This window comes from Mirounga angustirostris, unplaced genomic scaffold, assembly GCF_029215605.1.
Source record: "Mirounga angustirostris isolate CCGP_5_RB_7025 unplaced genomic scaffold, mMirAng1.0.hap1 SCAF_9, whole genome shotgun sequence".
NCBI lineage: Eukaryota > Metazoa > Chordata > Mammalia > Carnivora > Phocidae > Mirounga > Mirounga angustirostris.
The window spans coordinates 114354274-114381202 of NW_026991717.1; the positions used below are offsets into that span (position 1 = coordinate 114354274).

The 26929-nt window shown below is 38.0% G+C and overlaps 1 protein-coding gene across 13 annotated transcripts in view; it reads left to right on the forward strand.

Annotated features, from left to right (window-relative positions):
- The window catches only part of PCNX1 (pecanex 1), a 353336-nt gene that overhangs the window by 139824 nt on the left and 186583 nt on the right, over window positions 1–26929 (forward strand). For 8 of the 13 annotated variants that reach the window (XM_064571266.1, XM_064571267.1, XM_064571269.1 and 5 more), the window contains 10 exons: window positions 3149–3402; window positions 5680–5910; window positions 6565–6665; window positions 7442–7592; window positions 13410–13640; window positions 14589–14863; window positions 16274–16479; window positions 19745–20187; window positions 20531–20671; window positions 20878–26426. In XM_064571266.1, coding sequence (XP_064427336.1) covers window positions 3149–3402; window positions 5680–5910; window positions 6565–6665; window positions 7442–7592; window positions 13410–13640; window positions 14589–14863; window positions 16274–16479; window positions 19745–20187; window positions 20531–20671; window positions 20878–21018 — 2174 coding nt within the window. In that variant the 3' untranslated portion in view covers window positions 21019–26426. Of the gene's footprint in view, window positions 1–3148; window positions 3403–5679; window positions 5911–6564; window positions 6666–7441; window positions 7593–13409; window positions 13641–14588; window positions 14864–16273; window positions 16480–19744; window positions 20188–20530; window positions 20672–20877; window positions 26427–26929 lie in introns of those variants that run through there. The other 5 variants (XR_010405241.1, XR_010405239.1, XR_010405240.1 and 2 more) reach the window with 2 other exon arrangements.

Sequence of the window (26929 nt, forward strand, 5' to 3'; positions counted from 1 at the left end):
ATTTGGATCCCCTGAGCATTTTGATGTGTTTTCTGGGGTATTCTCCATTAAGCCAATTTAATTCATTGATTTTATTGTACCTTGTAGTGGATGCTAAATGCCATGTGACATTTAGCTAAACAAATTTCTTGATCAGTTTCCTGTATGTCTTGGTTAAATCCCTTTATATTTATTTCATTTCCGTTTTTATTTTACTGATATTCTCAATATTCTTTTCCATGTAAATTTTATCTCATAGATTTGAGTTATCAGTCATTTTTTGTCTATCAAAAATTTTTTATTAAAGCTTCTACAGTGCTAACTTTCTGTTTGTAAATGTTACTTCAACCAAGTACAGTTTTCCAGGTCAGACTTTATAGGTCAAAATGTATTATGCTGATTGGATTCCTCTTGGTTTTTACTCAAATTACTTTTAACATGTCTAGTTTTCATAACTGCCAGTTTTAGTTTTACCGATAATATTCACTATGAAGTGACTGAAAGACATAGCTAGTCCAGGAAACAATTGGTAATAGTTCCTTATAGATATTCTAGAATCCCCCTCCGAGTCTCAGAGTTCTTTTTTCAGTTGCTAATATTAACTCCTATGCTTATTGTTGACTTCATTTCCTAAGCAAAATGTATTACTAGGGCATGTTGGGGTAGAAAATATTCTTGGGATCTGTATGGTAGAGTAAAAATGTCCCACATTAATTAATTACTCTGTTCACATTCTTCTGCTCTGAACAAGGATTTCATTCTGTCTTAGTAAATGTCAAAATCTCCAAGTTCCCCCTTGCCACATATCTTTTCTATGTACCATTAACAAAGTGATCTGCACAAAATACAGCTCTCATTATGTCATCTCCTTTACTTCAAAACCTTTGACTGACCTTCCAGAAAGATGACAAAATGAATAAAATGAAGTAATAACACATAGAATCTAAGGAACAGACCCAGCTTCATGCCGTGATTTTAAAACCCCAGCCTCAGGATGTTTCTTCTAGAGACTGAATAATTTGTTTGCCCTCTCTACCCTATTCTAGCACATGGATAAAGAAGGAAAATTTTTCTAGGCTTTTTACAGAGCCACTGTAATACTGATGTCAAACTATGGCTAAACTGGCTAAAAAATAAGTGTAATATAACTCACATGAGACTCTAGATGCAAAAATCCGCAGAACCCAGAATCAGCAGAAATTAGCAGTCCTTTTTTTTTTTTAAGTACCTCTCAGTAGTTGAGCCCTTGTCATTTCATTTTTATCTTTGAAATTAAGTATTAGAAAACAAATTAATAGAATTCATCTTTTAATAGGTTATAGGAGAAAACAACAAAATATGATCTTCTCAGAAGATGCCAGGAGACATTTGATTGAATTTCATTTCCATTATTGGTTTGAAAAATACTTTATAAAATTACACATATCCTTATTCTGGAAAAAAAAAAGTTTGTATATGTAGATCTATAGTCATGATCATGTGTGATGATCAACTGCAGCAGGTACTCCTGTTAATGTCTGGTTCATGCCAGGGTTTTTCTTTTTTTTTTTTTTTTTTTAAGATTTTATTTATTTATTTGACAGAGAGCGAGAGCGAGAGCAGGAACACAAGCAGTGGGAGTGGGAGAGGGAGAGCAGGCTTCCCGCCGAGCAGGGAGCCCGATGTGGGACTCGATCCCAGGACCCTGGGATCATGACCTGAGCCAAAGGCAGACGCTTAACGACTGAGCCACTCAGGCGCCCATGCCAGGGTTTTTCTTTTCACCACTGTGTGAAATTGTTCTGGAAGTGCTCAACAATGTAATCAAACAAGAAATGAAATCATAGAGTTGTTGAGAGTTCTAGAGTGCTACACAATACAGCTCATTAGCCCGGCCCAGCCTACCTCTTCTGCCTCTCTTTTATAGCACCACTACCACCTGGGGCTAGTTTTCATGGCATCATTTTCTCTCAAAGCAGCGTTTTTCAGGGGTGCCTGGGTGGCTCAGTCGGTTAAGCGTCTGCCTTTGGCTCAGGTCATGATCCCGGGGTCCTGGGATCAAGCCTCGCATCAGGTTCCCTGCTCATCGGGGAGTCTGCTTCTCCCTCTCTCTGCCCTTTCCCTCACTCGTATTCTCTCTCAAATAAATAAATAAAATATTAAAAAAAAAAAAGCAGTGTTTTTCAAACATGGATTGTATATGTTCTCTTTAAAGGAAAAAAAATTTTGAAGTCCATATAAGTTATTAAAATATAACCTAAATATGTGCATTTATAAAATTAAGTGTAATACCCTTATAGTCCTTACAGAATATAAGGAATTTGCTAATTAAGTGGAAGCAAGGCCATAGAACAAAATAAATATTAATGTGACAGATGATATTTTACTGGCACTAGATTGCTGTGGGTGTAATTCTGTATTTATTCTGATTTTGTATTTTTACTTCAGTAACACTAATGCAGAGAATGTCTGTTTGATATCTTGTATAAAAGAATGTAACTTCAAAGAATTGTTTGCTAGTGTTGAATAATCAGAGCTATACCTAATTGAAACTTTATCAGCAGGTAAGCTTCAAATTGCTAATAATGTAATTTTATCCAATTACTGTTGGAATTGGCAACAAAAAGTAATTATGGATTTAAGATAAAATTATCATGAACCATTACAGTTTATATATCCAAATATATGTATATAATATTTCTGCTTGCCACATGGACATGGTACTGATAAATAGAGCCCACATTCTTTTGAGTTCTACATGTCTGTCTATATTGTGTGCCCTGCAGTGATTCACTTCTAAATCCACTCTTCCCTTATTGAATGAACTCAAACCGTCATGAGATGTCCCTTTACTCATTGGCCTTCATTTGATATGAATGCAATTGTGAACCCAAATTTGAAAAGTTTGGGATCAGTAAATGGAATTAAGAAGGCAACTGCACAGATTTTCAGAACCTTTAATGTGCTAATTCATGTTGTGATTCTGCAGGAAGTGAATATATAATATGCCTAGTTTCTGGAGCTTCCTGTAGTTTGTTAGTGGACATTCCAAGGCAAATCAATCACTTTCAATTGCTATAAAAGGTGTTTTCCCCCCTCCCCTAAATTTCTTGTGTCTTTGAAGCATCGTTTTCTACTTCATATGGTTTTTTCTCTCCTTTATATGCAGTAGTGTCTCTCTCTCTTTAAGGTACTTACTGTCAACAACGGGAAGTGGAGGCCATTACTGAAGGCGTTGAAGAAGATGAAGGGTTTTGCTGTTGTGAACCTGGCCATATTCCTCATGTGCTTTCATTTAATGCTGCATTTAGCCAGCGCTGGCTAGCTTGGGAAGTGATAGTCACTAAATATATTCTGGAGGGTTATAGTATCACTGACAATAGCGCTGCCTCTATGCTTCAAGTCTTTGATCTTCGGAAAGTCCTCACCACTTACTATGTCAAGGTAAGGGTGTGTGCCCAGGTAGATCTTCTGACAGTACTGAGTTCTTCTTGGAAAAGACTTTTTTTTTTTAATATACTTGTGCTTTGCTTCTAAGTAGTGATACAAATTCTCTAGTATTGGGGTGCCTGGGTGGCTCAGTCGGTTAAGTGTCTTACTCTTGATCTCAGCTCAGGTCTCGATCTTAGGTCATGAATTTCGGCCCCTCTTTGGGCTCCATGCCCAGCAGGAGTCTATTAAAAAAAAAAAAGGGGGGGGGGCGCCTGGGTGGCTCAGTTGGTTAAGCGACTGCCTTCGGCTCAGGTCATGATCCTGGAGTCCCAGGATCGAGTCCCGCATCGGGCTCCCTGCTCGGCAGGGAGTCTGCTTCTCCCTCTGACCCTCCTCCCTCTCATGCTCTCTGTCTCTCATTCTCTCTGTCTCAAATAAATAAATAAAATCTTTAAAAAAAAAAAAAGGGGGGGGGGCGCCTGGGTGGCTCAGTTGGTTAAGCGACTGCCTTCGGCTCAGGTCATGATCCTGGAGTCCCGGGATCGAGTCCCACATTGTGCTGCTCAGCAGGGAGTCTGCTTCTCCCTCTTCCGCTCCCCACTCTTGTGCTCTTTCTCTCTCTCACTCTCTCTCTCAAATAAATAAAATCTTTAAAAAAAAAAAAAATTCCCTAGTATTCGTTAAGTCAGTGAAGTATACCTACTAAGGTATTGCTCTATCTTTCTTTAGTGGAACTTACTTCATTTGTTCATGAATAATAGCTACCATATGTAGATTATATGTTTTAGGTACTGGGGCAAGGAATACGCATACGCATATGTATACATATTATGTCTTACTCAGTTTTCTGAAGGAATATTACATCTCTGTTTTGCAAGTAAACAAGAATCAGAAGTTACCTGCCCAGTGTCCTCTACTTAGCAAGTGGAGTTAGGGATTTAAAATCTAGGCTTGTCCAGCTCCTGAGCCCTTGCTATTAACCACTGCTTTGCACTGCTTTCAATAACCTGAATAAAAGTATTGCAAGATTTGGAAGGTCCCCAAAACCACCCTCACTTGTAGCACCAGCTGCAATTTTGGGTCCCCACGGACTACTCTCTGGTTCAGTAATTTGCCAGAAGGACTCACAAAACTCAGCAAAGCCGTTACACTCATGGTTAGGATTTATTACGGTGGAAGGATACAGATTAAAATCAGCCAAGGGAAGAGGCATATAGGGCAGGGTCCAGAGACACCAAGGCATGAGCTTCCAGTTGTCTTCTGTGAGTGCAGTTGTGCAGATAATGCCCATTTCTCCCAGCAACAATGTGTGACAGTACTCACAGACTGTTGTCAACCAGAGAAGCTCACCTGAGCCTTGGTGTGTAGAGTTTTTATTGGAGTCTAGTCTCCTTGATGTGGTTTACTGCCCTCATGGCCAGCCTTAGTTTCCAGCTCCTCCAGAGGTCATGGCTGTAAGCTCATGGGGAAAAAAGACTCTTAAGAGGCAAGACATTCCAAGGGAATAGAAGTTACCTCCCAGCACCCAAGGGCAAAGACCAAACCTCTCTTGGGCAAGGTTAATTCTTTACTATACAGGTGTTCTCTTTTTGCTGAAGATATTACAAGATTACAGCAAGCTATGATTTGGCAGCTTGCAGGCAAAGCCAGTATTTTGAAGAGGGAAATGTATGCTAAATTTTAGTGACCCATATCTGGATTTTCCATATCTGTGTTACTACCTCTATGTACCACTTTATTTGTGCTGATTGGGATGAATGTTAGTCTTATAATTAATGGTTGGTTAAACCCAACCTCAGGAAGCTAAATAGAGTGATTTTGCAATTTTTACATGCTCTGTGTCTCTGTGTGTATATGGCATTTTCTATCTCTGGTTCTAAGTAGGTATATTTCTGTTGCTTTACTATTCTATTTCTGTAACTTGACCTAGCATCACAAGATGATTTAATAACTTTCTATGAGAAATGCATCACAGTAAAGTTTTTCTCTCTCTTAAAATGTCCTAAATTCAAAAGCTGTAAGATCAATAGAATTGTTTTGAATTTGTCTTGATGAATTTATGGTTGTGACTTTTAAAGTAAAATAACTGTTCATCCAGAAAGGCCTGAGGTATATTTTTACAGCATTCCTAAAATGTATTCTTAGGGTATTGAGCTAGAATAAAATATTTTTTAGTTATACAATCAGTATAAACTGTTGGAATTTATTTAATGAGGAATTAGAGTTAATTCAAACTGTAACTTGGGTTTTGTTTTTTGCTTTTTTTTTTTTTTATCTTTCCCCCTTTAGGGTATCATTTATTATGTTACAACTTCTTCTAAACTGGAGGAGTGGCTAGCCAATGAGACAATGCAGGAAGGACTACGTCTGTGTGCAGATCGAAATTATGTTGATGTGGACCCAACATTTAATCCAAACATTGATGAAGACTATGACCATCGACTGGCTGGCATATCCAGGGAGAGTTTCTGTGTGATTTACCTCAACTGGATAGAGTATTGCTCTTCCCGAAGAGCGAAGGTAGAGGTTTTGTACTTTATTTGTAACTCTTTGAGTCCATTTTTTCAGAGATGGAAAGAATATCCCCATTTGTTTTTATGAGGTCAGTTTTTCCAGACCTTCTTCTTTCTGACCATCTTCTGGGTAAGAGAACCTTCACTTGTTAAAAAGAAATTCAGAGGTTGAGGGGAAGCAGTATTCCACAGATAACCATCAATTTGGTTTTCTTTACTCTGGTATAGTCGCTAGTAGGCTAATGCAGCTGTCACTAATAGCCTGCCTCCACCTTATGTCCAGAAACAACTAATTAATAGATAGAATATTGTATTTTCAGGAGAAGACATTATCAGTAATGATGTATGCCGCTAAGTATTTTCTTTGAGATGTTTTGCTAAGATCCTAATACTTCTTAAAAGTCAGGTTTGTTTTTTTTTTTAAGTATGTTCCAGTATTATAAAGCATTAGATTTTATTTAAAGGTTTCAAAGAAACTCCTCATATACATTCTTACTTCATTTTAAACTGATTTGTTAAGTTTCTTCTCATTAGAACTATTTAAAGACCTAGAAATTATGTATTAGTTGAGTTCTTCATCCTCTCTGATTTATTAGCTGTCTTCCTATTTGTTAAATACCTTTATACCTTTCTGATAACTAATGTTCTTTGTTTTTTAAAGCCACTGGATGTCGACAAAGATTCATCTCTGGTGACTCTTTGTTATGGACTTTGCGTTCTGGGACGGAGAGCTTTGGGAACCGCATCCCACCATATGTCCAGGTAAGGAAGGCATTTCTGTTTTCAGGAATAGAGTAGGAGAAGCTGTATAACGTAGATCTGAAAAGTCTGAAATAGCTTTTCATGGAAGCATTCTATGCTAATTTATTGCAAAAGTCTCTTCTGATACTGTTTTTTTATAGATCTTTTGTTGAACATAGTTGAGTTCTCCCAAGTGGTTAATAGCTGGCTTTTAAAAATCACACATGTGCAGTAACTACTAAGAATTTAATGGATTTAAGACATTTTTAAAAATAATCGCCCATAAAGTTTGATTGGTCTCCTCCCATTTTACATCTATTTTTCTAATGAGTTACCTCTTTTTATTTTTCCGTATTTCCTTGTAGGGTTTTTTTTGTCCAGAGCATTTATGCTTTTAATATAGTTAATAAAGTACATTAGATTTTTGGAAGTATAAATATAAGCTGGATTTCTTGACATATGCATCTGAATGAATTAGAACTAAGAAATACTATGTATTTTACATTTCTTTTGTGATTACTACATGTTTTCCATTTAAGTTTTTGTGACTTATATACTCTTTGTCTGTTGTTTATTTTCATGGGCTTATTATTATAGTGGTTCGTAAACAAGGGCCCCAGATCAATGGGCCCCTGTCCCTTGTGATTCTGACTCAGGGGTTCTAACATTAGTATAGTCATTGGACTCTGTATTTGCAAAACACTCCCAGATGATTCTGATGCACAACCACATGTAAGAATCAGTGTAATGGAAGTTCTTTGTCAAAATATGTAAATTTTTATCTCCAATCCTAACAGTAATTTAGAGTCATTCCTCTATGGATTGCATGCCCTATTTAAGGGAGATTTCCGTATTTCTTCAATTCGAGATGAATGGATCTTCGCTGACATGGAATTGCTAAGGAAAGTCGTAGTCCCGGGAATCCGCATGTCCATTAAACTTCATCAGGTAAGAAGAGGAGAATTATAATGCATTACTGGTGTTTAATGGCACTTCTTCATTTGACTTCCAAATTACGTTTCTTAGGAACCTTTTGAGAAATATTATATGAAACACAGAGAAACATGATTTATGCCAAGATATTAGCTCTTAGAAGCCTGAACCTGTGTTTCTAAGGGTAAATGTGAATATTAATATCAGAGTGACTGATCTGGACATGAACTTGAGGAAAACTGTCAGCAGTGACAGACTAGAAATAAAGCTCTCTGGCCCTTATAATTCTTGTTTTGACCTCACATTTCACATAATTGTAATTCAAGCCTCTTCTGTAGGGGAATGTTAGCCATCTCCCAGTGCAGTGTGGTAAACAAACATCTCAGGAGGGTTGTGAGCGCTACTGTTACTGAGCGATGAGCTTCATGTAGCATGTTATATAGAATAATGGATGGTTAGGACAGATTTAGCCTTAGTTAAATAATCCTAGTAGGGTAATAAAATTAAAATGTGGACCCAAAATATATATCCAGAGCCCTGGATCATTTCAAGACTCTATTAGGAAATTAAGTACTGGTACTTGCTACTCTAATCATTCCACTGAACAATAGTCGTCAGATCTGATGACAAAGACCACATGATAAGCCTCATTAAAATGCAACTGCTGTACTCAAATCTGTTTGAATCTTTTTTCCCCCAAATAAAGGGTGAATTACTCCTCAAGTGATTTTACTGTGATCTAAACTGTTAGAATAAAGTCACTGTTCCATTTTATTTAGGAGATTACTGACAAGGGATATATTATTTGAAAGTCTCTGTGGAAAATGGAAGACTATTTTGAGGATCATGGAGAAAATACACATTTGGGAACAAATAGAGTTGTCTATCTTCAGACTACCTTTACAGTTTTGAGCCAAGTCAGTGTGTTTAAATGAAAAAGATAATGACTTTAGATTAAAATGTTTTTAAAACTTTAGAATTTCTTAAGAGGTACTGATTAATATATCTGTGTAAGAAATACTCTGGTTTATACAGCATGATTACCTAACAGCTCCAGATCGACATCTTCAGTTAATTCTAAACATTATGACAGGTGTTTCCTCTCCAACTGTCAGAGGAGAAACTGAGGCACAGGGAATTTTCTGATACCTTAGGTCTTCACCCCTGTCTCTCCCTACAGGTGCTCTTACCTGTTGCTGCCAGGTCCATTTCCTTACATGTTCCTTCGGCTATGGCATTATTGCCTGTGACAGTGTTTCTCTACCTTATATTTGGCCCAACACACTTGGGCTACACACTACAGCTCACTCATTAGCCATGACTAACAACAACAGTGACAAACAGTGGGGGTAAGGAGTTGGAATCAGGAACCCAGGAGCCATGGAGGGCTGGTGGCAGGGGGGAAGATAGAGAACGCAAATGCAGCCTGGAGAAATTCCATAATTCTGATACACCTTTGAGGAGGGTGAGATCGACCTATAGTAGCCAGAAACAACCACTTAACTGAGTTTTGAGCCAGATGTTGGGTTGCCCATGAGGGACTGACTCTTGGGCCAAGAAAAGATCTGTAAATCAGTACTGGTAATCTCCAAAGTTCATACTCCTATATTATACTCACATATTTCATGATTTATATACTCACGAAAACCCAACCCACAAAAGTAACAATAAGCTTATGTATTAAAAGAAAGGATATGCATACACATTCCATACAACCCAGCAATTCCCCCTCCTAGATAATTACCTAAGAGAATGGAAGTCTATGTCTACACACATGTGTGCATAGCGGTTTTAGTTGTAATAGCCCCAAACTGGAAACAACTCAAATGTCCATCAACAGATGAACATACTAATTATGGTATATCTACATGATAGAATATTACTTAGCAGTAAAAAGAAATGAACTATTGTTAGATACCACAACATGAATGAATCTCAAACATTATGCACAGTGGAAGAAGCCAGACATTTTAAAAAGAGTACATACTGTATGATTTTATTTATATAAAATCTAAAACAAATCAAACTAGTCTATATCCACAGAAAGCAGATTAGTGATTCCTTAGGATGTGGAGATTGAATGCCAAAAGACAAGAAGGAATTTTTGGGGGTGATGGAAAGTTTTAGATCTAGATTGTGGTGGTGATTACATGGGTGTGCATATTTGTCAAAATGCATGTAACTGTACACTTAAAATGGTATAATTTATTTTATGTAAAGAAAAGGTTTTGTTCCCGGAAAGCTAGAAATATAAAATTTCTCTTAACTCTTGCCTCTCAGACAGTCCTTGATAATGTGTGTTTAGCACACCTTGTAGGTGTTTTTAATTTTTGCTTTTTCCTTTACAGTTTTGTTTTATTTTTTAATTCTCCAATTGACTGTATTACGTTTTTACTTTATAAATAAAAATGGTCATAATCTGTGTGATATTTAGTAAATGTACAGTGTTGTACAGCATATTAGTGCTCCCACATCCATAATACCACCACAATCCAGAAAATTGTTTTCATCCCAGATTGGTAGGTGAAGACTCAGAACTCAGAGAAATTAAGCAAATTGCCTTTTTCACATGTTCTCCTGTTCTTGTCCTCTAATCATTTTGTAAAACACTTTACCTCCTTCTTTGTTTTACCTTTTTCATTAGTCTCTTTGAAGATACATGGTTGTTAGAACTAAAATAAACTAATCAGGGGCGCCAGGGTGGCTCAGGTGGTTGGGCGTCTGCCTTACAGCTCAGGTCATATCTCCAGGTCCTGGGATCAAGCCCTGAGTCGGGCTCCCTGCTCAGCGGAAAGTCTGCTTCTCCCTCTGCTTGTGCTGTCTCTCTCTCTCTCTTAAAATGAATAAATAAAATCTTTAAAAATAAAATAAAATAAGCAAAGTCCAGTTTGGCTTATAAGTGATATATGACGAAAATCTTATAGTGTGTGGTTGAGGACAGGGATCATTTTTTACTAATCTTTATATCTTCATTGCTTAGCATGAGGCTTGGCAGTCAGTGAATGTAAAATGAATGTTTCGTTTTTTAAAAAAATATATATATCCTGTGCATTGGCTTATAACTTTTCAAGTATATTTTTAAAATGCCTTTGAAAACTTTTCCCAGAACTGGGAACATTTTCTCTTTGTATTTGAAAAATAATGAAAAACGTTAAGAAGTGAGCTTCACGTGAACCAAGAGTGAGTATTCCCATCATCCCATACCATTGTATGGCCCTTCCAAGAAGCAGTCACTGCCAGTAATTTGATGCATATATTTTCTGATTTTCCTGAGTTCATAGACATTTCCATCCATATGTACAAATATTTTCCTTTGTGCTACATAAAACGATCTGTAACACAAGCTTTTTCCCCCCTATTTAGTATAACATGGATACTTTCTAAGTCAGCACGTATAGAGGCACCCCATATTTTTAACGGCTCTGTAGTATCCTAGGATATAATTTTTAACTACAGTTTATTCAACCATTTCCCTATTCATGGACATTCTGCTTGTTTCAAATACTTTGCCTCTAAAACAGTAGTCATCCAACCATCTTAAGCCCAGTGAAAAGAAATATTTGAGCAAGATTCAGCATACTCTATTTTGGCATGCCTAATAATTTCCAACTTTGTCCATTTTATTAAGAGTATAACTGTTATGTCTGTCTGCACTTTTATTTTCCATTCAAAAATTGTACCAACGCTACTATACGAAGATAGGATTCCTTCCCTAAAGGAACTGTTTCCTAAAGGAGAGTGCATCATATGATGTCTAGCTATCTGCTGGTATAGGAAAGTGAGCTCAGTATTTAAAAGAAAGGTCAGGAGGATCGGTGTATGATGTACAGAGGTATTGTAAGTTGTAAATGCTAGTTTAGGCCACGTTCTTTAGAAGCAGAGTCGGAGTCCAGGATTCCTGTGCCAGAGATGACAGGGTGCCCTCAGGGGAATTTGTAAGGAAGGGAGGGAAGCAGGAAAGAACAGGGAAGGAGCTAAGCAAAACTGTTTCAACTGAATTCTAGCTTCCACTGGTTTAGAGTGAGTTCTAGAGTGTCAGTATCGCCAGGAGTTACATGGTGTACCTTGAGCCCCCCACACCCAAGTGGGGAACAAACCTCCCCTGGCATTTCCTGCCCAGGCAGCTCCATCAACTGAAGGCAGTTCTGAGAGGAGGGAATAACTGTGAGCTGTTAAGAACCAATGCTCAAAGCATTGGAGAGGGGAGTGCACCAGCTTGGTAAAAGAAATCTGGACAAGGTACAGGGGAGATGCTCCACAGTCTGGCTAAAAGCTAGTTTTCTAATTTTTTTTTTAGTATTTTCTAACTAGACCCTAAGTTCCATGAGAACAGTGCTTGTATCTGTCATGCTCACTACTCTTTCCCCAGTGTCTAGCACAGTGCTGCCTGGCAACGTAATAGAAACCCAATTCCCCAGAGAGACTTTAGGCTGTCATCACCTGTATGTTCTTCACTGACCTGTGCTTCTCCCCTGTAGGGTGTCTTGCCTGGAGCTCTCTCCCTTTCCAGCATAGCGCCTATCTCCAGCCACTGCCATTGTCTTCATTCTTTCAGATCCAATTCAAAACCACCTGTATTGTGTAACTTTCCCTAATCACAGCAGCTAGACTTGACAGGTTTTTCAGTTAACATTTGTAATCATATACTTTTAAAAATCAGAATGATAAATTCTCTTTAAACATGTGTTCTAAGTCCTGGCTTAATCATTTACTAACTTTCTAAACCTAGGAAGCAGCTATGACTCTTTGAACTTCAGATTTGATATTTGCAAAATGCCGGTATTATGTACTGAACCTGCTTGGCAAGGTTGTAAGAGTTCAGGGAAAAAACATGTTGCAGAACTTTTTACATTATGAAGCATTATTCACATATATAGTGAATACTTTTGTTATTCTCATATAGGCTAGTCCCTAGATATGGAGGTGCATCACTGGGGAGCTTGCCTTCTTACACTCACCCATCTCCCCTCAGATATCACACACAGTCTGGTCACTTGGCTTGAGTAGAAATCAGTTACTTTACCTGGATGTAAAAATTTATCAACCTCCCAACTATGAATATCTATGATTGTATACTCCTCACTTCAGAAGTTCAGACTCGTGTTATGGTTATGTGGGTATACGTCCTGGATCCCCTATTAATTTGCACTGTTTCTGAAGGGGGGATAGATTCCACATATTCCTTTTTCATCCATGCTCTCTGCCATAGAATCCCCCACATGAGAGGTATTAAATAATGGCTTGTGGAATGCAGGAGTGGTTGTTACATAGACCAAGAGATTTCTCAGGGAAGACTTGACTAGCTTCTTTAGGACTAGGACCCTTAATCTTATTTCTTAACTACATGAGATAAAATGCTATATTGGAATCATTCTAGAGATGTGGCTTTATGTTAAAAATGCCTCGTTAAAAAGAAACACTACTGGGCGCCCGGGTGGCTCAGATCGTTAAGTGTCTGCCTTCGGCCGAGGTCATGATCCCAGGGTCCTGGGATTGAGTCCCGCATCGGGCTCCCTCCTCAGCGGGAAGCCTGCTTCTCCCCCTCCCACTCCCACTGCTTGTGTTTCCTCTCTCACTGTGTCTCTCTCTGTCAAATAAGTAAAATCTTAAAAAAAAAAAAATAGTATGGCAATAATGAGCTAATTCCTAACCTGGTTAAATTTAAGACTTATCTCCAACAATAATAATATGTGCGGCTATGAAATACTCCTATTAAACCAGTTTTTCAGAATTTTCATTTAATAACTGATTAGTAACTGAAGAAGCGTTTATCATTCCACTGGAAGTCCTTCTCTTCCTGTAAAGTTTATATTTTTTTATTTCTCTATTTAGGATCATTTCACTTCTCCAGATGAGTATGATGACCCTACTGTGCTCTATGAAGCCATTGTGTCTCATGAAAAGAACCTCGTAATAGCCCATGAAGGGGACCCTGCATGGCGGAGTGCAGTCCTTGCCAACTCTCCCTCCCTTCTTGCTCTGCGGCATGTCATGGATGATGGCACCAATGAATATAAGATCATCATGCTGAATAGACGCTACCTGAGCTTCAGGGTCATTAAGGTAAGTTTTTGAAGCATTTATTTGTGTCTGGGGAAAAAAAATGGAAGTTACATAACCTTATCCCAACTTTAAAAAGTGAAACTCTTTTTATAGAAAAAAAAATGACCATACGACATTAGCATTGATTGTTTATGAGCACTTAATTTGATTTATTTTGTAATTTTTTCTATCCTCTGAAATTTTCTCATGTGCCATAAAGTCTTAAAATTTTTGCTTATTTCTGTTTTGGCAGTCTTTTATCTATTATATATGCTCTCTGGGCAGCATCTCTTCTTAAAAGATCAGCACTATATTGCTAATTTGATTTCCAGGTTGCAAAATAATACCACAGCTTGTACTTTTTGTTGTTTTTTTTGTTTGTCTTTTTTTTAATTAGTTTCAGAGGTAGAATTTAGTGATTCACCAGTTGTATATAACACCCAGTGCTCATTACATCCAGTGCCCTCCTTAATCCTTCACCCAGTTATCCCTTCCCCCCACCCACCTCCCCTTGTTTTGCTTTTTTAAACATCTCATGGCTTTAGGAGACATAATTTCTGAAATTTTATTTTAATAGTTAATAATGATTCACTTTTTATCTACTTCATTTAATCAACCTGCAAAGTCACAAACATCCTTTTAACTCTGAATATTTGTTACTGCTCCTTTCTGTCAAATATATCTCTTACCTCAGTTACAAAATTCAGTGCATTATTAATTTGGAAAACTTGATATTTTTACCAGACAGACCAGGGAAAAGAGTTCTACGTGTGCTTATTATTTAACAGCCCACTGGTGACAATGGAAAATTGATGAACTCCTGTTCAAATGTGACCTACTTGTATTTATTTCCTGCTTTTCACAGTTGGTTCTCATATGTCTTTTGTATCCCTCCCATTTATACTCTTCTGTTTATATGAATTTCATTCTTGGCCCCTTCACCTAATTCCCATGTGTTCTGGTTTTCAGGTTAATAAGGAATGCGTCCGAGGTCTTTGGGCAGGACAACAGCAAGAGCTTGTTTTTCTACGTAACCGTAACCCGGAGAGAGGTAGCATCCAAAATGCAAAACAAGCTCTGAGAAACATGATAAACTCCTCTTGTGATCAGCCTATTGGCTACCCAATCTTTGTCTCACCCCTGACAACTTCTTACTCTGACAGCCATGAACAGCTTAAAGAAGTCCTTGGGGGACCTATCAGTTTGGGAAATATCAGAAACTTCATAGTGTCAACCTGGCACAGGTGAGCTATGTGGTTGCATATTTCAGTGATGGTGTGTTCTGACTCTCTTCCTCGAGGCAGTTTGCATGAGTATCACCTGGAAAGCTTACAGAAAAAATACAGATGCCATGACACAATATAAACCTATTCTGTCAGGAACTTTAGAAAGTAGTCTGAGCATTTTTATCTTCAGACTCTTATTAGATAAATCTCATGTACAACACTGGTTAAGAACCACTGATCCAGCATTTCGTAGAATCTTGAATAGTTCTCCTTTCTTTAACTTTTGTGACTCTGTATTGCAGCATAGCGCCACTATTAGGATGTGTGGGCCAACACACAGCAAATTAGAGAAAAACCTAGGACACTTGAGCAAGTTGCTCACCTTCTGTGTTACTCCATTCTAGCAGTAGGGGGAGCACACCGTACTTGCCGAGACTCTTTCGTGCTACCACTGCCATTTTAACAATCCAGTCCTCACTCCGACCTCAGATCTCTCATACCTTCAAGTGCGCACATGAATTTTTTCTCTGCCTTTTGTCTGGTAAAATATGGTGTTCAGTATAGGAACATCATAGTTTGGTAGATAGTGAAGAAAAATCATAGAGTATCTTTTCAGTTTCTTACAAGCTTTTGTTTAGATCCTTAAATAACAGAACTTAAGAAAAACAGAATGTGGGATTAGGGTGGCAAACTCTCAAACAGGCATACTCAAAAAAAAAAAAAAAGTCTCACCATTTTAACATCAGTCCCTATCCAAACAGAAAGAAGAACATAAACCACAGTGGTGTTCGAAGAAATTTCTTTTCAAAAATTATCCGTTGTGCTGGAATTGCATCAAAGAGGTTGAGTTCTCTTCCCTCGAGAGAAATTGTGTAGCGATTAAGGTGCCCAGCTGTCCTGGTTTGCGCAGGACTGAGAAGTGTCCTGGGAAGCAGGACTGTCAGTGCCAAACTGAGACAGTTGTGGGCAACCCAGGATAGTTGGTCACCCTAGATTTAAAAAAGAAAAGGAAAAATGATTGCAGCTCTCTTCCAAGTGTGCTACAGCAGAAATTAGGTTTTCAGGAGTTGCACACTTCAGAGGCACTGAAAAGACACTGGCAAGAATCCTATTGCTATCTTAATGGTACAGTTTTGTTATGTGCAGTTTATTATGGCTAAGGAAAGATGAAAAGATTGGGAAAGATGATAAAAAGTGAAGGTAGATTGGGAAGAATTGAGGCATTGAGAGTAACGGGGGGGATAGTCCTTAGGCCATTCTTTGAAAACATAGCTGCCTTTTTTTTGTTTCTAATATTGACTGCGCCATGAAGACTTTCAAAGATGAACATTTGTAGCATTAACCATTCAGAATAGCTAGAAATAGAGTAAGACACCTGTCTTGAAGTGATCGGGGGGTAATGCTGCTTACTCTGGTGTTTGTTCCTAGGTTAAGGAAAGGGTGTGGGGCTGGCTGTAACAGCGGTGGCAATATTGAAGATGCGGACACCGGAGGTGGGATGTCCTGCACCAGCAACAATGCCACAAGTGCCAGTGACCCCCATAGCAGTGTATCCCAGGGAAGCACTGGAAACCCAGCGCCAGGGTCGGGAGCAGGACTCCATCCACTGGTCACATCTTATCCTCCAGCACTAGGTAATGTGAAAACAAAGTAGGTATTGAACTTAGCCTCTTAGTATGCGTGTATAAAGAGAATTATCTGCTGGGCGCCCAGGTGGCTCAGTTAAGCGTCAGACTCTTGATTTCGGCTCAGGTCATGATCCCAGGGTGGTGGGATTGAGCCCTGAGACAGGCTCCACACTGGGCGTGGAGCCTGCTTGGGATTCTCTTTCTCCCTCTCCCTCTAACCCTCCCCCCACCCCCCAACTCCCCTGCCCCTCTACCCTCCCACTCACGCGTGTGTGCTCGCTTTCTCTCTCTGTGTCTCTCATCTCTCTCTCTCAAAAAGAAATAAGAGAGAATTCTGTATACCTACTTGGAATATGTAAAAAGAATATTTTGTTTGATTCCTGGTTGGACATTATCCTATTTATATTAAATATGTGTATTACTTGGAATATCATTTCTTCGAAAGTATCTTTTTTTTTTTTTTAAGATTTTATTTATTTATCTGACACAGAGACAGCGAGAGAGGGAACACAAGCAGGGGGAGGGGGAGAGGGAGAAGCAGGCTTCCCGCGGAGCAGGGAGCCCGATGCGGGGCTCGATCCCAGGACCCTGGGATCATGACCTGAGCTGAAGGCAGACGCTTAACGCCTGAGCCACCCAGGTGCCCCTCGAAAGTATCATTTTTAAAGACTAGTAATATTTAGTATAATTTATTTAACTTCTCTTTCATTGGACAATGATTTGGTTTCTCCTGAATGTTATAATAAACTTTGTAATCACTATTTTCTTGGGCTAGAGACTTTAAAAATGCAATCATTAAGTCAAAGTTTATGAGAATATTTAAGATTCATGACACATAATGCCAAAAATCTTTCTAGCAAGTTTTTGTTTGTTTTTGTTTTGTTTTGTTTGTTTTTTACCAATTGGTACTCTCCCCAGTCATACATCGGAATGCCCATCCTGTAACCTTTCACCAGCGTGGAGTATTACCAGTTCCCATCTCTGCTCCCTGCTTGCTGAGAGGGACGGGAGAAGGGTGATCTTTAATTCGTTGTTATAATTTACATTGCTCTGATGCCTAAGATTGGAAGGTTTTAAATCAGTTTATCACCTGTTCCTCTTTTTGAAGTACCTATTAAGTCTCTTGCCCATTTTCCTCTTTGGTTATCTTTTTCTTTTCTTTTTTTTAATTTAATTTCAAGTTAGTTAACATACAGTGCGGCACTGGTTTCGGGAGCAGAATCCAGTGATTCATCACCCACATACAACACCCAGTGGTCATCCCAACAAATGCCCTCCTTAATGCCCGTCATCCATTTACCCCATCCCCCACCTACCTCCACTCCAGCAACCCTCAGTTTGTTCTCTATAGTTAAGAGTCTCTTACGGTTTGCTTCCCTCTCTGTTTTTATCTTATTTTTCTTTCCCTTCCCCTTTGTTCCTCTGTTTAGTTTCTTAAATTCCACATATGAGTGAAATCATAGGATGTTTGTCTTTCACTGACTGACTTATTTCGCTTAGCATAATACCCTCTAGTTCCATGATTATCTTTTTCTTATTTGTATATTTTGTGTTTGAGTTTTTTCTCAGCTTTCTGTACTACAAATATCTTTTGCCATTCTATCCCTTGTCTTCCCATTCTCTTCCTAAGAAGGGTGGCTCATCTTCTTTTGACAAAAGTTCTTTATTTTAGTGTACAGCAATTTACTGATCTTTTCTTTTATGATTAGTACTTTTTATATCCTACTTAAGAAAATTTTTCCTATCCCAAGGCATGAGGGTTTGGTTTTTCTGTTTTTGTTTTTCACCAATTTTCTTTTTACACAAGATCTGTCATCCACCTGGTATGCAGTTGGAATCATATTTAATCTGTTTTCATATGGCTGGTTGGTTGATTCAGTACTGTCTTTTCCCCTACTGCTTCACATGAATGAGATGAAGTCTTAAGACATTTACTGTTAAGTTAAAAAAAAAAAAAATCCAGGGCGCCTGGGTGGCTCAGTTGGTTAAGCGACTGTCTTCGGCTCAGGTCATGATCCTGGAGTCCCTGGATCGAGTCCCGCATCGGGCTCCCTGCTCGGCAGGGAGCCTGCTTCTGCCTCTGACCCTCCCCCCTCTCATGTGCTCTCTCTCTCTCAAATAAATAAATAAAATCTTTAAAAAAAAAAAAATCCAATAGCATTGGAATTAAGACTCAAAATAGATGTATTACCAACATTTTGTATGTTCTTCTGTAACTTCTGAGTGAAAAGCTAGAACTTTCATTGTGCTTTTTTAAATGCTCTTATTTTGATCAGCTCTTTATTTTCAGATAGAAAGTACATGGAGCAATTTTTTCAATATAGTTAATTATTTCCTAATCTTCACATTATTATTATAATAAGTCAGGAAAAAGATGAACCTGAGGAATCATATCAAACCAACACAGAAGGACCTGCTATTCAGTATCACTGATAATTCATATTTAGTAGTAATCCCTTAATGGATATGAAAATTACAGTGTGGTATCACCATCTCTCTATAGACTATGTAGTTTGTCATTGGAATGGATTGAAAGGACATTAATTCTATACTTTTGAGAAGTAGTAGTTACAGATCTTACCACATAGTAGATCCTTAATAAATATTTCTTGTGGTCTCATTTCATGAGATATTTCATTTCTGAAATGTTAAAGAGGCATTCTTATTATTCTGAAATATTTCTGTGGAAGATATTTTAGGATTCATCTCAATGTTAAATCCTGATACTTGCTGAAATTATATATCTTGGTTTTGTCCCAGAATTTTAATTTTAAAAAGCATTAGCAAATTAAAATTATTATCAAAACCACACAAGAAAACAGATTTCAGATATTTATTTCTTTTTGACAACATTAAAAGTTTTAGGTATAGGGGTGCCTGGATGGCACAGCCGGTTAAGTGTCCAACTCTTGGTTTTGGCTCAAGTCATGGTCTCAGGGTTGGGAGATCAAGCCCTGCATCGGGCTCCACGTACAGCAGGGAGTCTGTTGGAGATTCTGTCCCTCCCTCTGCCTCTATCCCTCTTCCAACGTGTGCATGTGCACGCTTGCATGCTCTCTTGCACTCTCTCTCTCAAATAAAATCTTTTTTAAAAAAGTTGTAGGTATAAATATAAACTTTTTTAAAAAAAGTTTTAGGTATAATTTAAATTCAGTGAATTGACCAAGTAATTACTTAAGGGAAAAGCTCTTAGAAACTACAAAGAAAAAAAAAAAAAACCCGTGTTTGAATCATTGCACTTAGAATGCTGTTGTTGTTTATCCTTCGCTAGGCACTAGCCACAGCTCCCACTCCGTACAGTCAAGCCTGGTCAGACAGTCCCCTGCTCGCGGCTCAGTGGCCAGCCAGTCTTCTTACTGCTACAGCAGCCGGCACTCGTCCCTCCGGATGTCCACCACGGGATTTGTGCCTTGTCGGCGCTCTTCCACGAGTCAGATATCGCTTCGAAACTTACCGTCCTCCATCCAGTCCCGCCTCTCTATGGTGAACCAGATGGAGCCCTCCGGTCAGAGTGGCATGGCCTGCGTGCAGCATGGCCTGCCTTCTTCCAGCAGCTCCAGCCAGAGCATCCCGGCCTGCAAACATCACACTCTCGTGGGCTTTCTTGGGACAGAGGGAGGTCAGAGCAGTGCCACTGACGCCCAGCCGGGCAACACCTTAAGTCCTGCCAATAATTCACAGGCCAAAAGGGGGGACGTGATTTACCGAGTCCAAGTGAGTAAGCACCTGGTTCTTGTGCTGTTGTGTCACTCATTTGTTTTTACTTCTCGTTTGTCGAGTGAAGGATTCTGATGAGAACACACCTTCCTGTTACTTAGGCTGAAGACTAGCATATGTTTGAATGTTGCCAGCTGCTGGTGTGTGGCCGTTGCAGTAAGGTCAGCCAGGGGGCTAAAAGGAATTCAGGAGGTGGCCCTCCAGATTGTTTTTGTTCAGTTATAGGCAGTGGAGAACTTGAGACTCAACAAGTCTGTGAGAGAAATTTTGTTTGAGATTATGTAATTTGTCATCGAGAAAAAATTGAATTGGAAATGACCCGTATTTATTTGCAATATAGATTGTCGATCCCAGTCAGATTCTGGATGGGATCAACCTGTCAAAAAGGAAAGAGCTGCAGTGGCCTGAGGAGGCTATTCGGTTAAAAGCTGGGAGAAACAGCTGGAAAGACTGGAGTCCTCAGGAGGGCATGGAAGGCCATGTAAGTTCTCTCACGAAGCTGACCCATGCGCTCACTTTTTTGTAGCCTGACTGACTTGTTTGCATGTGTTTGGATAATTTATGCGTATGTTTTTTTAAATGTACCTTTTGCTAAATTACCGAACGGAATTACTACCTCTAATTTTGAGTGAATTTTGTGAATGTTTTCAAGGTCTCTCACTAACTTACTTTATTCTGAATCATCAGGTGATTCACCGATGGGTGCCTTGCAGCAGAGATCCAGGTACTAGATCCCACATCGACAAGACAGTACTTCTGGTCCAGATTGATGATAAATATGTGACTGTCATTGAAACGGGGGTACTAGAACTTGGGGCCGAAGTGTGAGCCAGTGTTATAAACTACGTTTCTTTGCCCTCTCCATTCCAAGACGTTGGAAAAGGAGAGGAGTGCGTGGAAGATGCCTGCGGGTATTCCTCTGCTCCTGTATGGGAGAGACTCGGGACGGAGAGCAGGCTTGGTTAAGCGCCTCTCCTTTGCCCTTCACCCTGACTCCTGTCACTGTCTCCATCCCCAAATAAAGCTGAAATATTTTTTTAAGTTAGCTGCCAAGAAAACATTTTGCATGAAGGATAAAGTTCTGTTAAAAATACAATCTTAAAAAAAGCTTTTTCCTATGTATTGCCTATGCTTTACATCAACAAGCTCTTCATTTCTAAACTACGATCTCATATTTTTCTAATTTCTTTGCCAAAAATAATTGCCATGTTTTGTCACAGAACATGAAATCCATTTACCTTGATTTTTAAGAACAGACCAGTATAGAAACCTTCAGTTAGACGTTTCGCAGTGTGAACGTTTAATGTACAGTGAAAGAGACTATGAACAGACATAGATTTATTCCTTGAGCGCTAAAAACTTTAATGAGAAAACTGCACTAATTTTTTACAACAATGCACTAGTCTGAGATTTCTCAGAACATTTATTTATATATAAAAATAAAATACCATTATTTAAATTGCCTTTGGGATTAACCCCTTCCCTTTCCTTAAACATATAGCAGAAACCGTGCTGCTCATTTTCTGTTAGGGTGTGTACTTCATGCCAGTACATTGGGTGTTTTCTTTAAAATGACGCTAAATCGCAAGACACACTGAGCTTCACCTTTGGCATTTCCCGGAGATAACAGTCAGCGCATCGGTCCTGTGAACACTACTGCCAACTCCTGTGTCCACATGTCAGATGAGCCCCAGCACCAGGTGCCCCAGGCCCTCTGCTTCTCTCCACTTGGGGCAAGCTCTGCTGGGGTCAGTGCTGGGAAGAAAAGATTTTTGTTTTTCAAAGACAAAGATGAACATCCGGGAATTTAAAGAAAGAATTCATTGCTTTTCTTGTAAGAGTTATTAGCTCTTGAAGTTATTCACATGCAGTTCAGTTAGTCAAGCAGAATTTTTTTGAACAAAATTATCCCAATGGTGCAGTTCTTACTGATATATCCCTCTCTAAATAACCTCACCTTTTATTTTGCTCCTCTCTTCTTTTTCTATTACTTGAATTTTATTTCCTGTAATTTATAGTGTGTAGGTGTAATTTGAAATATTTATAACTGTGAAATTGACTTAATATGTTGTCTCATAAATTTTATTGTTTTTTTTTTAAAATATGTGTGTATTCAGGGAAATATATAATTCAGATTTACAATTGGGCTAGGTGGAAACTGCAGTGTAGATTTAATTTTCAACTTTTGGCATTTTTTAGAGCCTTCAGAAAACTTTCCCCCTTTGTGTGAAACTCCAAAGACGACTGTGTATCTCCTCTGAGCATTTAGGAGCAGCCATCTTTCTACCCCGCTGTAAATGGGAAGTAAAAAGAAGCAGGTGAAATCGATTTTAATCTTGTAATTTAGTGAATCCAATGCACCCAAAGTGTTAACTCATTCAGCACATGGCACTAGTCATATTTCCAGTACTCGCTGGCCACATGTGCCTGGTGGCTCCTGTATGGGATGGCACAGGCTTAAAGTGTCTTCTGATGAGGTGACAGAAGAGAGGAGCTGTCTCCCTCCTCGCTCCCTACTGTTGCTCCTCCAGAGCAGCAAAACACTTCAGCAGAAGGAAGGAAAACTAAGTAGCTAATACACGCCACCTGACTGCACTTTCATCTGTTTGGCCCTTTTCTAATTTAAAATTTTTGTGGTAATTTAGGACCTAGTGTGCCTCGTGCTGATGTTTCCATACTTCACACTTTTCAGAATTTACTTTTTAAAAACATTTGTCGAGGGATTTCCTGAACCTTTACACAAAGGGTACCCTTGCTAAATTGACCAATTAAAATGTATTTTCCTGATACTGTCGTGACATTCTGTATTCTGTATTTGCCTCATTTTGGCAAATTCACAGTATGTCATTAAGGTTCAGGCTTTTATTTTTCTCTTCTGAAACTGAATATATGATCTGTCTGTCTAACCATCTATATTTATTTAAGATATTCTCAAAGGAGTTATGATTCCTGCTGCTTGTTCTCTTTCTGAAATGAAGATGATCTTTTCATGGTCATTACCTAGATGGGAAGATAAATGGAGCCCTTTCAATCTTAAATGGAAGATAATTCATTTTTTACATGAGGGTAAAAAAAACCTGGGCTTCAGATGATTCAGTCTGAAGGGCTAGAATTATTTTTATTCCTAACTTCCCACCCCCAATTGTTAAACACATTACCATAGTCTAAAAACATAAGACTAGATGTTATACAGAACATATATATTGGGTCTTGATTTGGGGTAGCAACTATGGACATTCATCTCAAAACAAGTTGAATTTTATTATCAGATAGCCCTTTAGTGAATTTATGAATTAGGGACCCCTACCAGGAGCCCTGTTCTTATTTTTTTAAGTCTAAAACTGATAGTCTTTTGAAAATCAAAATACTTTTCTAATAATTATGTCAGAGGAAGCAGTGATAATTCAAAGAAAGATTCATGTCTTAACAATAATTGGACCTGAATTATTACATACAAATATACATGCTTCCATTAAGTAAGTTGATCGTACTGTCTTAGTCTACCTTTCCCACCCCACCTTGGAGAATAGTGAGCTGTTTGTTTAGAGTCCCTGATTAACTTTCTTCGTTAGTGTACAAGATTCCAGCATACATACACTAGCGTCTTTAGTTCACAATTGCCAAAACTTTCAGAATTCAATTCCATAATTTGAAAATAAGAATATAGAATTAAAATACTAGCTTTTTATGCATTTCCCTTAAACAGAGTTTCATTGATATCTTTCTGGTCTTTTTCTTGTTTGATTTTGTTTTTTCCTTCTTTTGAGAGAGAGTCCTGGAGTGAATTATAAATTGTTAGCTTTTTTTTCTTATTTCCTCTCATTCAGTGGCAAAATTCGCTTTATAACTCGAAGTTAAGCTTTTGGTTACTCTTCCAGCTTATAACTTGGTGTGAGCTCTCTTTTTACACCGTTTTCAATACTTGATAAAACTTTAAATGTTCACATTTTTCTAAAGAATTCTAAATTTTCCAGGAGTCTAGATTAATATTAGCTGTTGATATTTAAGGGGCTTGGAAGAGTAGGTGGTGAGGCTGTATATTTTTAAGGTAAGAGGAGATTAATTACCTTTCAGGAAATTAATGAACAAACTTCATCAGTCTTCTGCCTTCTCTGAGTTTCTGTTATTGGAAGATGAGCTTCCATTAGATTTGAAGTGGTTTTAAAAATATTTCAAGTGTATCTGAGATACTTTTACTAATCCTTGAAACAAAGTAGTCAGTGTTTCTATCCTGAGTGAGGTGTGGAAAATTACTCTGTGTACCAGATGTCAGGCAATGAAAATATGTTTTTATGTGGAGACTAAGCTCATTAGGAAGATGTGTTTTTCTTCCTGGATTGCTTTGTTTTTCTATATTCTATCAAAATATAAAAAAAACAGCCTCAGATCTAAGCAAGGGTAGCCTAGCCTTAATAAAATCTACTTTGCTTCCGAGTAGCATCCTTCTGCCTCTGCTTAGAAATTCTTCATTTGGTGGATTGCCGCATTGAGTCATCCATCCAGAACGAGGTCTTTTAAACTTATGCTTTGCCCAGAGTCTAAAATTATCTTCTTCTTTTAGTTAACTTTCAAAAATCTTTCCTCCTAAATATATGACTTGAGAAAAAGATACCTTAGTAATTTTGCTTAGGAAGTCTTGGAATTTATGTTTACGGCTATTAAACTATAAACTGCTACCCAGATTAATTACTTTTTTGTTTATCTTCCTTATTCTTTCATTAATATAGACAGTCCTCCAGCCCTTTGTTTAAGCCCTCAGGATTCATTCTTACTCTTTTCTGTAGTGTAATATAATCACACAAAATTACTTTGCCTGGACACAGACCCAGTCCATTTTCTTTTGATATGATAAATTGTTCAGAGAAGGTATACAACATCAATTTTTGTTCCAGAGGTTTTTCCTTTAATTCTAAAATGAGTGGAAAAATAATGTCAATCAAGGCTAAAATGATACTTGGAACCTGTTAATGGCCTTTGAACTTTTGGTTTCAGTCTTACATGGACATTGAGTTTTATTGATGTAGAGAAAGAGGAAAGTCAGATAGGACCATGTATTTGTGCAGCATAAGTTTTAATATTACATTGGATATCTGTAGGGGTTTTTAACTAAGTATTTAAAAACTAGCCTCTCTCTTCTTCATTTCTCTGTTGAAAAAATCTGGTTGGTATACACCTAGGCCTTCTCATTTTTAACTTGTGAAGTGTTTTGGTAAGAATTGTGACTGGAAAGGAATTAATTATTATACAAATAGATCTGGTAGGTATGTGAGTGGAGCATTAATTTTGCTTGAAACAAGTATATTTTCTGCTTTAAATCACCTCACCAGAGTCATCTGTCAAGAATTATGTATGATAAGAATTTCTCTATATTGCCTATTAGCCACATATTCTTCCTGAAGTTCTATTTGCGAGCTAAACTTTAATATCTGCCATTTTATGGAAGCAACACAACATTCTTTGGGGGAACCAGAGTCGATTGTCATCGCAGGGCTACATGACAACTCTGTCATAAGACTTATACCTATTATATAGGGTCAGGCCTTTTTTCTTACGCCCTCAGCTCTGCACCTGACAATTTATGATTCAGTGGAGCCACGCTAGAAGGAACAACAGTCGTGTAAGATGGTGGGAAGGATGGCTGCCTGGGTGTTACTTGCACAGATGACGCGATGCCCTGGGATTCAAAACAGAGTAGCAGGTAGAAAATGAGATGGCTGCTCCGGATGACTCTTGGGTTTAGAGTGACTGTGGTTAAACAAGATTTTTTATATGTGAAGCTTGATTCTGCAACCAAAATAACGGAAATGTGGGGGAAATCATGTCTGCTTATGCTTTTTAAAGCTTATAGTTTAAGTAAAAATAAATTGTAAAAAACTGATTAACCCTATACAATGAGCTCTGCATGAGGAAATGGAAGGAAGAATACTAAAAGTGGTTCAGGAAGATCTGTGTGAGGAAGGAAAATGGGTTTCCCTTTTCTGATCATGGGCTCTGAAAGCATTCATTGCCTTTACCAGCATTCAGTATAAACCAGAGATAAGAATATATGTACTTGCGTGGGTCCGTGAGTGTGTGTGCGTCTGAGTGTTTGTTATTCTAAATAGCTTGTAAATATTGTAGTGTTTAAAATGGAAAATAAAAGCTGAGATTGTTTTTTTTTCTTTGCAAATATATTGCATCAAAAATACAGTATTGACAGTGGATAAAACAGAGGAAATAAATTTTTTTTCATTTTGCCTTCTGTCCATTTTTGTCAAATTAAGAAAAATTCAAGTATACCATATTAAGCTCTGCATAGCATATTTTAAAACATGTACTTGGTTCTGAAATAATCATTTTAATCAGAAGCTTTGGGCTATAAACATGTGATTCAGCTTATAACAAATGTACATATTTCATATTAAAAGGATATCTTTTCATACTTGGTAGAAAGGTGGTAGTTTATGTCTTGAATTTATCTATGTCGTATTAATGATATATTAGATGGAACATGCAGGATAATAAAAGTGTACATGTGTTCACTATATTACACTAAGTTACAGTATAGAAAAAGAGTTGAACTCTTTTTTTGATGATTATAGTCATCAAAATCAGGCAAACGCTAGCCTGAGGTGTGTACTAACCCACTGTTTACATGTATAATACTTAGAGAAAAGTGCAAGCTGACTTAACAAGAAGAATAGATCTGCTCTTGATCAAATCACTTAGGAAGCCTTTAGTGAGTCATTTTAACTATTAG